Here is a 14,348-nt window from a genome sequence, read left to right as displayed (position 1 = left end):
TTTTTGTTTTTTTTTTGTTTTTTTTTCGAGTAAAACGTGTGTCAGTGTGAAACGAATGAAATTGAATCAGCAATCTCGCATTAGGGTTCCAGGATTAGAGTAATCGTCGTTTATTTTTTTTCTTTTTTTTTTCACCACAGAACTTGCTCCGTAACAGTAATTGTAGGCATCGATAGTATTGCTTCTCGGTTTAACAAAATCACGAAGTCTGGTCCGCAACAATATCGAACATACGCTATCGTCAAGAGAACAAACATTTAATATTAAAAATAGTAAATCAGACACGAAACGTTTTTTTTTTTTTCTACTTTTCCGTCGCACGAACAAGTTTTTCTCGCGACAAGTTTTCGTAACCTATTGGACTCTTGTTGAATTATCTTGTCTGTCTTTCTACTTTGTAGATACTATTTTTTCTTGAAAAAAACAGTCACAGATTTTCTTTCGAAAGTTCGCAAATGAAACTTTCAAATTAATTAACTTTTTTGCACAACTATTGATTCTGATTATTTTTTGACATGTTTCTTCTTTTTTTTTATATTAATTAAGTTCTTAAGGCCGTATGAACAAATCGTTTGGGACTTTTTGAAATTGTTTGTGACGTCTCAATTATAATGACTTGCTCCAATAGGTTAGCAACAAGACGAAACATAATAATACTTAATCGTAGATATTTTAATCTAAAATACAAATCTTTATAATATAATTTTATACACAATCTTCCAAGATTTTTTGATCTTCGAAGAGAAAGTCAAATACATACAACGAAGTACTTACAATAAAATCTCACATACTTAGATCAAGTTAACAAACGCGAATAATATTTTGTAGTTAATGTAACAAAAAAGAGTACAAGTGCAACACGCTTGACAATACTTGGAGTTTCGGATTAACTGCACTTTCTTGTACCTGCGGATGTTTCAGTCGGGGAAACCGAGAGTCGTCGATTTCTTAGATTCGAAAATCTGAAAGCGCCGCCACGTGTTGGTTTTTCATTTCTTCTTCTCTATATATACGCGAAGTAACAAAAATAAATTTCTAATCAATTTTTAACGTCTTTACAAAATCTTACAATATTAGCGAGATGTGCGGCTAATAACGCATGGGAGTCAAACACTCAAAAACCGTTCTAAGAATTATCGAAGAATCGCGCAAAATTGTTGACCGAACGACTCGCAGGTCAGGAAAATGCGATTAAAAATCGGACACTCTCTAAAATGCGAGTGTGATGTGACACAGCAACAATAACAACAACTCGTTCCCACAATATATCGCACACAAGTTCGCTCGGACATGTTGGTGCAACGAATTCATTCCTAACTTGAATGGCAGTCAAAAATGCGGAGTGTTTTAACGCAATTTTTTTTTTTTTGTTTCATTCATAAATCTCTCTCTCTCTCTCTCTTTCTCACTTTATTTGTTTCTCTCGCTCTCTCTCTCGCTCTTTCTCTCGTGTTTCCATGAACATTCCCTCAGCATTCTCTTCTGTATAAAGCTAAAGTCTATCTACTTAACCTCGTTTGGTTTTTGTTAACTTCATTTTCAATGATGTATCTCGCTTAACACCTAACTTCTCTAACTACGGATGTTCCCGAGCTGTCGCGTTTTTCTTCTTCCGTTCCGGAAATAAAAACCGAAAGGTCAACGAGAAAACGGTCAATTTCCAAGCAGTTAAATCACTGCGAAACCACATGAATGAACTTATTTGTTTTCCAAAACGATTTGCGTAATTAGAAAATTCATCAACAATACAAGACATTGAAACGTCTACTTTTGTTATTTCCTTATTCTGAAGAACAAAATGTGTTTTGAATTAACGTGACAGTTCGCGAACATCCTGATCATCATCGCGCAATCACGTTTCGCGATGTGAGTTGATCGTTAATAGTAATCGATTAATGTTAAGTTATCATTATTACTTTATAATGCGTTGTGTCGTTGTCTCTGAATAGCCAAGTCGGTGTTTGCGGATTTTCGGGTGCTCCTCGAGACTGTGCATTTTTTTTTTTTTTTTTTAATTTAATCACCGAACGATAATCTCTTTAACAAAAAAGGAGGGGAAACTACAGGTTATCAGATCGAATAAATATGTGCACACATACACACACACGCACGCACGAAATAATAATTAAATACCGTAAAACAATTGAAATTGAAAGCTGAGAAATTCTCGGATCTAGGAATTCAAGGATCTATGTAAATCCTACGTGGCGCGAATGTCTAATAGTTTCAACAATCTACACTTCCATGGGGGATGAGAATCCGTAGATCCCAGAATTTGCGCTGCAAACTTTCTCAGTTGACCCCGATTCGGTTATATAAAATTTGTCATATAAAAAATCTATGAGTGACACTAGAGACTCGCTTTCTATACAAACTTAAAGAGACCTACGTAGGAACTGTGTTTTTTTTCCTTATCTTTCTCTCTCTCTCTTGAAAATGCAAACGTCTCGAGGACACGGAAAACCCGTGAGTATTGTGACTTCCTTTTGTCCATTCACTCTCGGTTCTGGTTTTTTTATATACGATAAAAACCATCATATTTGTAAAAACGATAACGAGTTTAAAATGTAGGTCGAGATGTTCTTAGAGATTTGTTTGTTTGTTTGTTCTTTTTTTTTTTTTTTTTTTTATGTACATGGAGAAAACAATAACGGCTGCCGCCTTGATCCTCAAAATTTTCGGCGCTATTTGGAAATCTAATACGTTGTGCTTCCCGAAGTTTGTATCTTTTTCTCTAAAGAATTGTGTTACAGTTCTTTTTTTTCTCTCGTATCTTCTGAACGAATTCCTCTCGTTTGTCAGGTAGTTGAATAGGATTGAATACTCATTAGATGCAAAGAAGATAGAGGAATGGCACAGTTTGCAATTTCCAAGAACCTCAAGAATCGTCGCGCGATTTCTCGAACTGAAAACGCTGATTGGTCGCTTTTTGCATTTAAATAAAAAAAAAACATCGAATTTATTTTTACTCATGTTCTCGATTCCTTCTAATATTGATCACAATGTCGATTATTATTCGAGTTTATGATACTCTAAGATTGTAAATCCCGAAAAGACTTTTTGAGATTTTATTTTATTTATTTATTTATTTATTTTTTTTTGAGCTCCGAGATCTCTCTACAAAAATCTTTGCTACACAGTGAAAAATCGTATCGACACCAATGTAACGCGCAAATCAACGTTGTTCGATCATATTTTTTTTTTTTTTTTAAAGTTTACTCATATTGTTCCACACACGCATTCCTTTCTAGTTTATTTCTCTTCGACGGACCAATCACATTTGAGATTTGACCTGCTCTATCGCGCCGGATATCCCGCGACTCGCCACGACCGGTCGGTGCCCCGAAACGACTCACAACATCCGCAGAAAACAAAATTCGATTCGGAGGTAACGACCGGGCGCGCGTTCTTTTTTTTCTTTCGACGGGATTTTCATGGTCTACGATCAGTGAAGAGTAGTTGATTCACGACTTCGTGATGTAACGCTTCTTATTAATTGCTTCGCGATCGAAGTTTTAAAGGCGACTTACAGTTTAGCCTAAATACAGTGTAGAAAATTTGAAATATCACCTCGTACGTGCAATGTGAAATAGACAAGTAAGACAGAAAGTAACAGTATTATTACGCCCGGATTCTGTTTTCATTTTCCGTCACTTGTCTACCCGCGATTACACCGCGCGTATAAGCCCGTTTAAAATTTAGACACTTTTAACACGTCTACACTATTCTTTCTCTCTCTCTCGGTGATGTCAATCAACGTACGTTTGTACTAAATACGTAAATAGACGGTGGTGGTAATCAAACAATTTGTTGGATTATATTTTATTACGATAATCAATTTGCGCGCGCGCACGCACGCGCGTCTCGTGTTCCCTCGAAGCGCGATAATCGCAAAGTGAGACAGAAACTAACTTCACTTCACGGTAGATCAGCCGATAGATCGATCGGTAATATTGGTTAAATATTCGGTACGCCGAAGTGCGGGATGAGCCTCGCGTTTATTTATTTGTTTGTTTTTTTTTTTTAAAAACGTTCGTTTCTTTTTTATATCACGCAAGAGTCCTATATGAAAAACACAAATCGTCGAGCGCTTGACTCGGTTTCTTCTTCTTCTTCTTTTTTTTATTTATTTATTTACGCTTTTTGACATTTATATATATCACGTGCCACGTGCCGCACGAAATTGGCTTAGGGTGGCTGAAGGAAAAAGGAGAGATAGTGTGTAGACTCTCTAAAGTTGTTCTTAGTTTTTTTTTTGTCAAGTGTGAGAAAAATTATACGACCGTGTATTTTCTATGAACGCGACATGCTGCGAACACGTAGCATGTGCGCGCGAAATAAACGTGTGTACGAGTGATTTGAGCAACTCTGAAAGCACTTTTTTTTTAAGAAAGTACTAGTATTGAAAGATTCACAGAGTAAACGAGATGTGTGCGCGCGCACACACACACACACACACACATACACACATACGTGTACCAAAACTTGAAGAATTCCAGACGTAAACCGAGAGAAAGTATAAAAATAGTCGGATTTGAATGCGACAACGTTTCTCGAACGTGTAAAACGAACGTAGAGAGTAAAGTTTGTGTCAACAGGATAGTCGCGTGTGTGTGGCGCGACTAGAAAAATTTATACATTAGATATCTCAAGAGAATGTCTAAGGCTAAGTCTCTTTGATCGGAAGAAAGTTCGATAAAATTCATTCAAACATGTTTCAAAGTAGAATAAAAAAAAAAAAACACATTTCTTAAATAAACCGTATGAGCAAATTTTACACGAGAAACAAAAACCGGATGGATTATTCGCGCAAATGAAGATGTGGCGGAAGGTTTAATGTGCGGTAATTTCAATTAACTTGCCTGATGTGTTTTTTTTTTGTTTTATATTTCTGACATTTTCGTCGTGAACGTTTCCTTTCCATTTTCTACACTCCCAAAAGTGTTTTTTTTTTCTCGCAATAAATCGCAAATATTTTAAATAACAATCAATCGAAATTGAAATCTCCGGACAATTGAGTAAAGAGTGACACAAGGTGTAACGATATCGTGTTTTGCATTCGGGATCGAGTTAAGTTTTTCTGTTTCACTGTTGATTGAGACATCAAAGCTGTCGTGCAGAAAATTTCTGAGGTTTTTTTTTTCGGAGAAATTTTCCAACGATTTTCAGTTAGTAGCGACATGGCAATGAGCATTATTATCCCTAAGCAATATGATCTGAGGACACACATTACGGACAATCTACTTCGTGACATTTGTGATAAAAAATAAAAACGTAACAGACCAACGTGGGGCGTTGTAACGTCTGTGCAATTATTGTTATACTTTATCTATTAAAACAAAAACATTGCTTTACACGCCGCATTAAATATCCCGCCGCTTCGGAATCGAGAGACATACAACAACAATGCAATACGTCATATTGCTTAGGGTTAATGTCGATTATTAAGAAACAACAACGACACACGACATTAATCAGCAGTATCAGCGGACATCGGCATCAGCAGTAACATCAAAGAGGGTTTTGATGTACCTCTCAGCTAAACACGCCATTAACTTTTGCTCTTCGCAATTGATTTTTTTTTCCTCTCATATATCTCGCTACGTAGATATTAGATATAGAATAGAGAAGTAGGGTGCAACGCAGCGCGTAAATATGCGCGTCGCACGTAAGTACATCATAAGTTTTTCTCTACGGAGAAATTACAGAGAGGGCTAAATTTTTTTTTTTACACACAGCAGAAGAGAAAATGCACTACGTTTTCTTTTTTTTTTTTTGTTTCCGAGTAGTAGTAGGACCGAGAAGAAGATGACTTTTTTCTTTCTATTGAACAGCGAAGTTTCAAACGCCCAAGCGAGTTATTTTCGCCCTCGAGATTCGCCATTCCTCGGCGGCCATTTTGGTTGGTTTTGGGCGGAGAGAGGATTACGGTACATCATTCGCTTATTCCCTTTGTGGGATTAATTTTTTTTTTTTTTTTTGTAAATGTGTGTCTGCGAGTTTGTTCATTTGCTTCGTAAATTATTTTGGAGATTTGTAATTACTTGAAAGAGAGAAGGTAAAACGACGCGATTGTAATCTTGTTACACCGTCGGAACGGTGTCTCTCTCGAGGGTGAAAACAATTTTTATTTCGTCGTACATTGCATTTGAAAAGAGAAAAGTTTTTTCGCGAATAACATCAACTCGAACTAAATTTGCAGCCAGCTACTTTCAGATAGAAGAACGACATTGATACGAGAAGAAGAGTGCATGCATTATTATTATTATTATTTTTTTTTTAAATACAATATTCCAACAAATGTGGAAATCACAAGTCGTGTGAGAATTGTTCGAGCACTTTGTACAAACAAGTCTTTACATTAAATTACTAATTAATGACAAAATTAACGTCGACGTAAGCAACGTGTAATTAGGAATATTTACTCGGGGAATATTTCTCGTTTAAAACAAACGAGTCACTTTATGACGTCGCACGGGCGTCGAGAATAATAAAGAAAAAAACAAAACACAAAATAAAGCATTTGTTTGACAGAAGTTTCGCAGATTTGTTTGTCTGATTTCCACATTTTTTTAACGTTTTATAGAGATAAACATCGAAAGTTGTCTAAGGAGAGCAATAGCGGAGATATCGTTTACAGAGACACATATAGCATAGAGGGTGATTATGGCGGAAGGAGAATAAGTCGCGATAAGTGAGACGAGAGAGAGCGATTAAGCAAAATATTTATGTCACTGTTGCTCAGTGACCGGTTTTACAATTAGAGACCAGGAGGATGATAGTTTATCTTTCCGCGGTGGAGTCGTCTACTTTTTTTTTTTTTTTATGCCGGAGAAGCGTCTGATTTATTTTTCAGTGCCAGTGTGTGGGATTTCGATTATTGATTAAAATTTGCTCCTAGGAATATTCCTGGTCCTTCGCGTGTATTGCCACGTCTTTTGTTTTTTTTCTTTTTTTGTACAAGAAGAAGCATTACATATGTATATTTATAATATATATAGAATCTTTCGCTACTTCGAGACTCTCCGATATCTAAATATCGAGACTCTCGAGTGCACGTATATTGCTAAGAACTGAAATATGATAATTGTTTTTTTTTTTTTTTTGTTTACAAAGTATATATTTATACACAGGAATGTATATTTGCGTATGGAGAATTTCCTCAATCCGTCCCAATAGACTCGTTTAAATGTCAAAGTTCTACCATTCTTTTTTTTGTCTTTATACACTTTTAGGATCCTCTTTTAATTGTATTCTCGTTATACATTATAAAAATTATACAAACAACCGTACCACAAAAATATAGAAGTAATGTGAAAAAATAATATTCCACAAAAGTCTCATTTCGTTATTATACGCGTTTTTTATGTTAAAGCTTTTACAAACGGTAAGTTTTCTAACCCAACTGCTTCCTCTCGCTACGCACATTGAAAATAATTTAATACTTCCGCTTGTACACTTGTTAATCAATTGCACGCGCGTGTCAATCACTTGATAACACGCGTGTAAATCTATAATTAGGATAAATACTGCATTATTATATCGAGAATTTATATATCGAGACAAAGTATATATTTATATCTTTCGGTGAAATTGATTTATATATTGAGAGTAATTGACTTTGAGTATTTAACACACCGCTTCTGATATTTAATCTGAACGACGACGCTGAGGGACAGCGCGTTCGTCGTCGTCGTTGGAAATACAGCGAAAACAACGTTGTTGCATACGCACACGCCCTGATTGAAAAACTCACGCAATTACAAAAAAATCGCGAGATCTCAAAAAATCAAAGACTCCCTGATCTAGTCTGAATCTCCGCGCGTTTTTAGGTTTTGAATTTTGTTTTAGCAAGAATATTTTCTGGTATCAAATATAAATATTGTTAATGCGATGCGAGAGGAGAAAAAAAACGTGTTTCATATCAACTTATGCCATTTTATGAGATTTAATCAGGGTGATCAAATATGCAACACGCAGTTTCACAGAGGAAAGAACGCGAAGATTTCGGCAGAAATAGGATCTTCGAAAATGACCTCATATCGTGTCCTTATTTTTTTTTTTTTTACTCTTCATAACAAAATATGTCGATATTTTATGTGTATATATATGTATATATGCTTTCGATATATGTATCATATACGCGTAATGTATGCAATCTTTTTTTTTTGTACGTATACACAGTGTGTGTATTCATTGTAGCCACCAGCGCGATTTTTCGAGGCGTTTTGCGAAAATGTTAATAAAGTTTAGTTTGTTTTTTTTTTTGGTTTTTTTTATTTATTTTTGCGCGGCTTTGCAAGCGGCGAAATTTTTTCATTAGTTTCTTCGCAAACACGCCTAAAAATCGTAATAAACTATTATGATAAAAAGACTTCGCATATATATGTATGTATATATAGAATTCTCCTTTGATTATGTTATGTTCCATAGCCTAAAGCTGCATGAGGATGCGAACTCAAAGCGAACTTTCAGTCGGCATTATTGTAATGACGCCGTTTTATACGCGAACGTTATTACAGTAATTACAGAAAGCTAATGATGAAATATTCTGAACGATGAGAGTAGAATGAAATTAATGAACGCGTTGTTGTATATATATTCTCTCTGTAGGAAACTAAATCGTGTCGTGTGTATTTATCCTTATGCCAAATTTTTTTTTTTTTTTTTTTTTTGAATGAAATCAAACTGGAACGTGAAGTTACGTGAAGTCGCGATCCAGTCGATTTCGGGATGAAGCGTGTGTGTGTGAGGAAGAATCATTCTGGTTCGAAGTTGTTGATTGTTCCGACCGCGCCGTGTGCGGTTCTAAATTCCCGTCACAGGGTAATTTTCGAAGATCTTCAATTACAGACAGACAGACAGACAGTTACACGAGAACACTAAACTGCGCGATGAAGAAGATCAGCCAGCCAATGTAATAGAGCAGCGCTCGAATTTGTTGCCGAGGGGATCCCCTCGAGCGCTACGACTATGGCCTACGTTTCTTCGTCCCTCTCTTCGCCGCGCTTGCCGCAGCAACGGTCCGCGGCTTCGTTGTCGATGGTAGGGCACGGCGCAGTATCACTCCAGAATGCACCCCACTACTGATAACGAAGCGGTCGCTGAGGTAAGTACGGCGACGAAGGGAGAGCAATGCAATGAGAGGCGTAACGCTCGAGGGAAATTGTTGTTCGACAGTTGCAAGGCAAATTCGAGCGTCGTAGCAGAGTGACATTCATCAGTGGGACACGAAGAAGACACGATAAGCGGAGAAATAATTTGACATGCACATCGACAAACGCACGAAATAGATTTTATACATCCTGTACACCTGGAAATGTTATTTGCAAGAAGTGTTTGTTTACATTTGTTGTTTACTTTCTGCACTCCTGAATGTATATTTGTTTATGTCGATCGTTTCCTTGATTCTCGCGCCGGGATTGTTTGGAGATTGAAAGTTTGTCGTTCGAGATCATCTTTTTTTTTTTCTGTGTGTGTCTAAAAACTCGACAGAAAAACAAGATACGAAAATAATCTCGAAACAGAAAATAATTGCGAATTTAATTCTTTCGAGAAAAATTAATTTGTGTGTATTTTTTTTTCTTAAATTGTTTTATCTCTTTTCTAAGATTTTTCTCTCAATCAACGCTCTTTCTTCGATAAGATCCGTTTTCAAATATAAATCATATCCTCAGGCAAGGCTCCGGAGCCTCCGAAAACATAAAAATTCTCGTCGTCTGTTTCTCAAGCAGACCCGAAAGCAGAACGGGGGTAAGTCAAACGCTGAGGAAAGAGTGTTTTTTTGTGTTTTTTGTTTTTTGGTTTTTTCGTGAGCGACTATAACTGCGGTCGCATCGAACGAGGGAGTATTTTTTTTTGTTCTAAGACAGAGAAAAAAAGAGAGACAAAACGAGAAGAAGAGAGAAAGAGGAACGAGGGGGTTGAAAAAGGGATAAGACTGACAATGAGAAAGAGCGAAAGAAAGGGCTGTAGGCGCAACGCGCTGTCGGCGACGTTCGCGAAACTTTCGGTCGTCGTCAAACTTTGCGAAGTTCGGAGTCGATCCTGTTGTTCCCGCGAATTGGGGAAGAAAAGTTTTGCGGGTTTTCGCGATGCCAGAGTGTGGAATAAACGCGGCAGGTGATGTGCTCTCGTGATTCTTTGCGCTCGCGGAATATCGCTCATGTGTGCCCGACGATAATTAACTTCCCAGACACAGCAGAGAACATCCGAGTCTTTTCGGAAACGCGAATTTTTCACGTTACTCATTTATTTTATATTGATTTCCCGCAAAAAAAAGAGAATGTAAAAGGAGAAAAGAAAATTCTAGAAATTTAACCAAAAAGTGCATCGTCGATAAATTGAAGAATCGGAGAAATTTTAACACGGACTTTGTGTCTCTAACAAGAAACATAGATCGCTTCTTTCTCTTTCTCTCTTTCTCTCTCTCTCTCTTTCTTTCTTTCTCTCTCTCTCTGTGTGATTTTTAAATAGTCCTCACACAGAATTTGAAAAAAAATTACGCGCAACAGCTTGCAAGGTAAATGCGTAAAAAAGAAGAGAGACAATCGTTTATCTCAACGATCTTTTATCTCTTGAACAGTAGTAAAAGGATCGACCGATCAGTGAAACTGTTTAAAAAAAAAACAAGAATTTTTAATAATAATCTTTAGATCACTTTGACTTCATTCTATCAATAGTAAAACAAACTTATCGTTTTATTATCGAGTAGTTATTAATGTTTTTTTTTTTTTTACTTTACTTCATATTTACGCGCAAATCGAATGCATCGCTATAATTTATCTGAATTATCGTTCGATCGCGCCCTGCCACGAGGGTTGATCGAAAAACGCTTCGCTAAAACGTTTGCAAAACTTCAACATTTTGTCGAAAATGAGAAAATACATTTTGCATCTCTGTTTCTCCCATACAAAAGTGGATCTATAATATATTAAACGTCTTTATTTTTTATTCCCTCTCTCGCTTTATATAACTGCTCTCATTTTGTCCCGACACTCTTGCCTCGCCTACGGAATTTCACACGTACCTCCGAATGTGTATTTTCGGTTAGCGAACAGAGCCACTTCCAATCTCATTGTGTGCTCTGGTAAATTTAAAAAATCCAAGTTTTCTTCAATTATTTCTAAACGTAAGAAAGAAAAACGCAGTCGCGACGAATTTATCGAAGATCGAAAAAAATGGAATTTTAGAACTTAAAAAAAAAAACGGTTAAAAAAAACTCGCAGGTTTTCCGCGAATATTATTCTTTTTTCTGTTTGTTTTTCTTTTGCAAATAACGAAATGTGTTTATCGCCGGTATTTGAAACCCGATCGTGTTACATTCAGTTTACGGACGAACGGCAAAGCGAAAACTCGTTCCCCGTAATTGTCATGACAATTTTGCGATGATCTTTCTGTGACTCCCGATGTACGTTTGTTTATTTTTATTTTGAAGAACCTTTTTTCAATAATCATAGAGCAGAGAGTTACACGTATCAATAATAATAATAATTATTATAACGCGATAACAATAAGAACTTCTCTTCTTATATCACCATCCTCCCTCTGTAACGTATCGAAACAGTCGTCGAATTGAACTATCAATTATCCTCAGCTAAGTTTTTTTTTCTCTATCCGAAATGTCTTCCCTAAAACTTAACGCGCTAACGTACGGTTCTTTTTTTTTTTTTTTACTTTGTTTCTCGTTTTTTTCTTACTCTCACTTATCTACATTTTTATTTTATGTATATATATATTTATATATATATATATATAATCTATGTTTTAAGATTCTCATAGCCGTCGTAAATAAGAGAGACCGATCTTCCCGCCTCGCGTTTTAGATTCTTATGTTCGCAAGCGTCGCTTGCTGCGTGTCGCGCGACCAGATAAAATATCTTATTTTTGTAAAAAAAAAAAAATTATCGTTTGCGGTGCAATTTTTAAGTTGTCGGTTAAACAAAGAGAGAAGCAACGCGTGGTATTGTGTGCTGTCAAGTCAGACGATTTTCGATCTTACGTTCTTCACCGAGGTTTAACGACAAAAAAAAGTGTTTATAATGCAATATATTTTTGTATCACACGCGTATCTTCTTTTTAGTCTTGCAGCATAGAATAACTAAGCATTCCGTAAAATATCTGAACGAACGAAACGTCGTTTACTAGCCGTGACAATTAAATCTCGTGGTGCCAAGTGGGTTGACTTTTCCGAGAACCGCCAAATTGCGCCAAAAATTCTTCGCAGACATCTTCGTCGAGTGTCGAAAACTGTAAGAAGTAGAAACAACTTCGTGCTCGCAGGTGACTTCGTCATGTCGAATAGTTGAGTTTTTGTTTTTGTTTTTTTTCTTTGTTTTTTTAACCAACTATAGGTTGCGTCTAAGTACATTCTACAGAACACCTAATTATTCTATATAAAACAATATCACTTTTTTCGCATTTTTCAACAGCAACAATTTAAAAAAGAATTTACACTCTGGTCGGGTCAGCATCTTCTTCCCCCTTCCTTTCCCTCTTTTTCTCTTTCTGCTTTCGCGCGTCATTGTTTTTTTTTTTTTTTATTTGTTTTGTTCTTTGAAATTTTTCCCATCACGAACACCATCGACGATCAACAATGCTTCAAATCATTCCTCCCCCTCGCTGGTTTCCACGCTCGTTTTATCGCGGAGAATTTGCCTTCGAATCAGATAAGGATTAGATTTCTGGATCTCAAATTTCTTCGCGCAATGCCGGATTGTACAATCCTCTCCTCTCCTCAAGGAAACATATCGGTTTGTGCATTTATTTCTCCTTATTTCATGCTTCTTCTCACGGTGGCAATCATCGATTGAGTTGCTTCTTCGGCAACAAGCCTACGTTTTTCTTCGTTGCACTTGTAGAGAACATCGGGACGTCCGTCGAGAATTTTCTTCTTCTTCTTCTTCTTCTTCTTTTTTTTCTTTCTTTCCCTTTCAAAGTTTGCAGAAGTTTCTGAGACCTACGGTTGAGTTTAATTTCAGTTGCTTGTAGAAATCGAGGAAGTCGATTCTGATATCGTCTTTATCGAGCATCGTTTTTTTTTTCGTTTGATTCGCCTCTTTAAAATTTTTCTATTTATTATACAAATTATTCAACAGCCTTTTATTGCTTATTCAGTTAATATTTGTTACTGGAAACATTTGCCATCGTTACACATTTATTTCGGATTATTTTTCTTTATTTTTTGTTTTTTTTTTGTTTTACTGCGGTTAAATGCGGTTTGCGTTGTACGTCACGTTTTGTTCCTTGTCGAGGAATGCAATCTGCTGTGCAATCAAATTCCTTCAAATACCACTAAGGACTATTGACATTGTTGGATGTTGTTGTCTGTTTCATTTCCAGTTAATAGTTTTCTTTTAAATTTCGAGATTAGTGGATTTTCTATTTATTCGCCCATCTCTTTGGAAAATCGATTCGATTCCTCTCAAGAGGTCTTCGAGCACTCTCTCTCTCTCTTTCTTAAACGTTTCACTGTTGCGCGTTTCTCTAATTAGTAATTTTCAGTTTTAATTGCCAACGTCCTTTTGTCACGTCCGCGACCTGAACCTTCACTTCCGGAATAATATTTGTTCTTTCTTCTTGCACTTCTCTTCTCCTTTATGCAAAGGTTTTTGTAAGTTTTAATATTCCATAAATATTAATCTCTCATCAATCTCTTTGTTTTTTTTTTATACCCGCAAGTAGCGTGATCAAATAAAAGGAAGAATTGTTTTTCTTTCTCTTTTGCTTTTTCTCGCTTTCTGTCTTCCCGATTCGCTCTGTTTCTCGATTCTCAAGCGCGGAACAAAAATTCTCGACGAGATCAATTCCGATTTTCGAGATGGCGCGCAAATCAAGCGGCAGTACAACATCTTCCGGGAATCCTCCCAGGACAAAATCCCCGAAGGAATCCCTCGGAATCGCGTCTTCTTGTCGCGTTCACTCTATTTCAAGCAACGTTTGACTGACGTTAAATCGATTAATCGGCCACCGATTCCTGAAATTGCTCGTCCTCCGCGGACACGTGCCGATGCCGATGGTTACTTTGCATATCGTTTTTCCCCGTTTTTTTCGCCGCTTCGTTATTTCCTCCGCCGCCCTTTCCCTCATTGTTCTCGCGGGCAGCAAGATGTGAAGGGCGGACGCGATCATCACGACGACAACGCGCGACAGCGTCGTTATCGTCGCGTTCCTCGCGAGCCGCGCGATATGACAAACTCATTGGAGGCTGCATTTACTTTCAATTTGCGTCTTGAGCTCGTTCACCTGCGTTTCTATCGTGTTCCTCAATTCTGAAACAATCCAAACGCAAAACACATACGTCTGACGTACATATATAAAACGGCAACGAACGCGTGCAATTAAAATTT

General features: G+C 36.8%; 1 protein-coding gene across 2 annotated transcripts in view; it reads right to left on the bottom strand.

Moving 5' to 3' along the window:
* Positions 1 to 6: 6 nt before the first annotated feature.
* Positions 7 to 14,348, bottom strand: part of LOC109854678 (complexin) — a 109,685-nt gene continuing 95,343 nt past the window's right edge. For both annotated transcript variants that reach the window (XM_020428010.1, XM_020428012.1), the window contains one exon: positions 7 to 14,270. In XM_020428010.1, coding sequence (XP_020283599.1) covers positions 14,197 to 14,270 — 74 coding nt within the window. In that variant the 3' untranslated portion in view covers positions 7 to 14,196. The remainder of the gene's footprint in view (positions 14,271 to 14,348) is intronic.

Source organism: Pseudomyrmex gracilis, unplaced genomic scaffold (genome assembly GCF_002006095.1).
Source record: "Pseudomyrmex gracilis isolate BER0280 unplaced genomic scaffold, ASM200609v1 scaffold_71, whole genome shotgun sequence".
NCBI classification, from domain to species: Eukaryota; Metazoa; Arthropoda; class Insecta; order Hymenoptera; family Formicidae; genus Pseudomyrmex; species Pseudomyrmex gracilis.
This window is presented reverse-complemented; position numbering and strand designations above follow the sequence as displayed.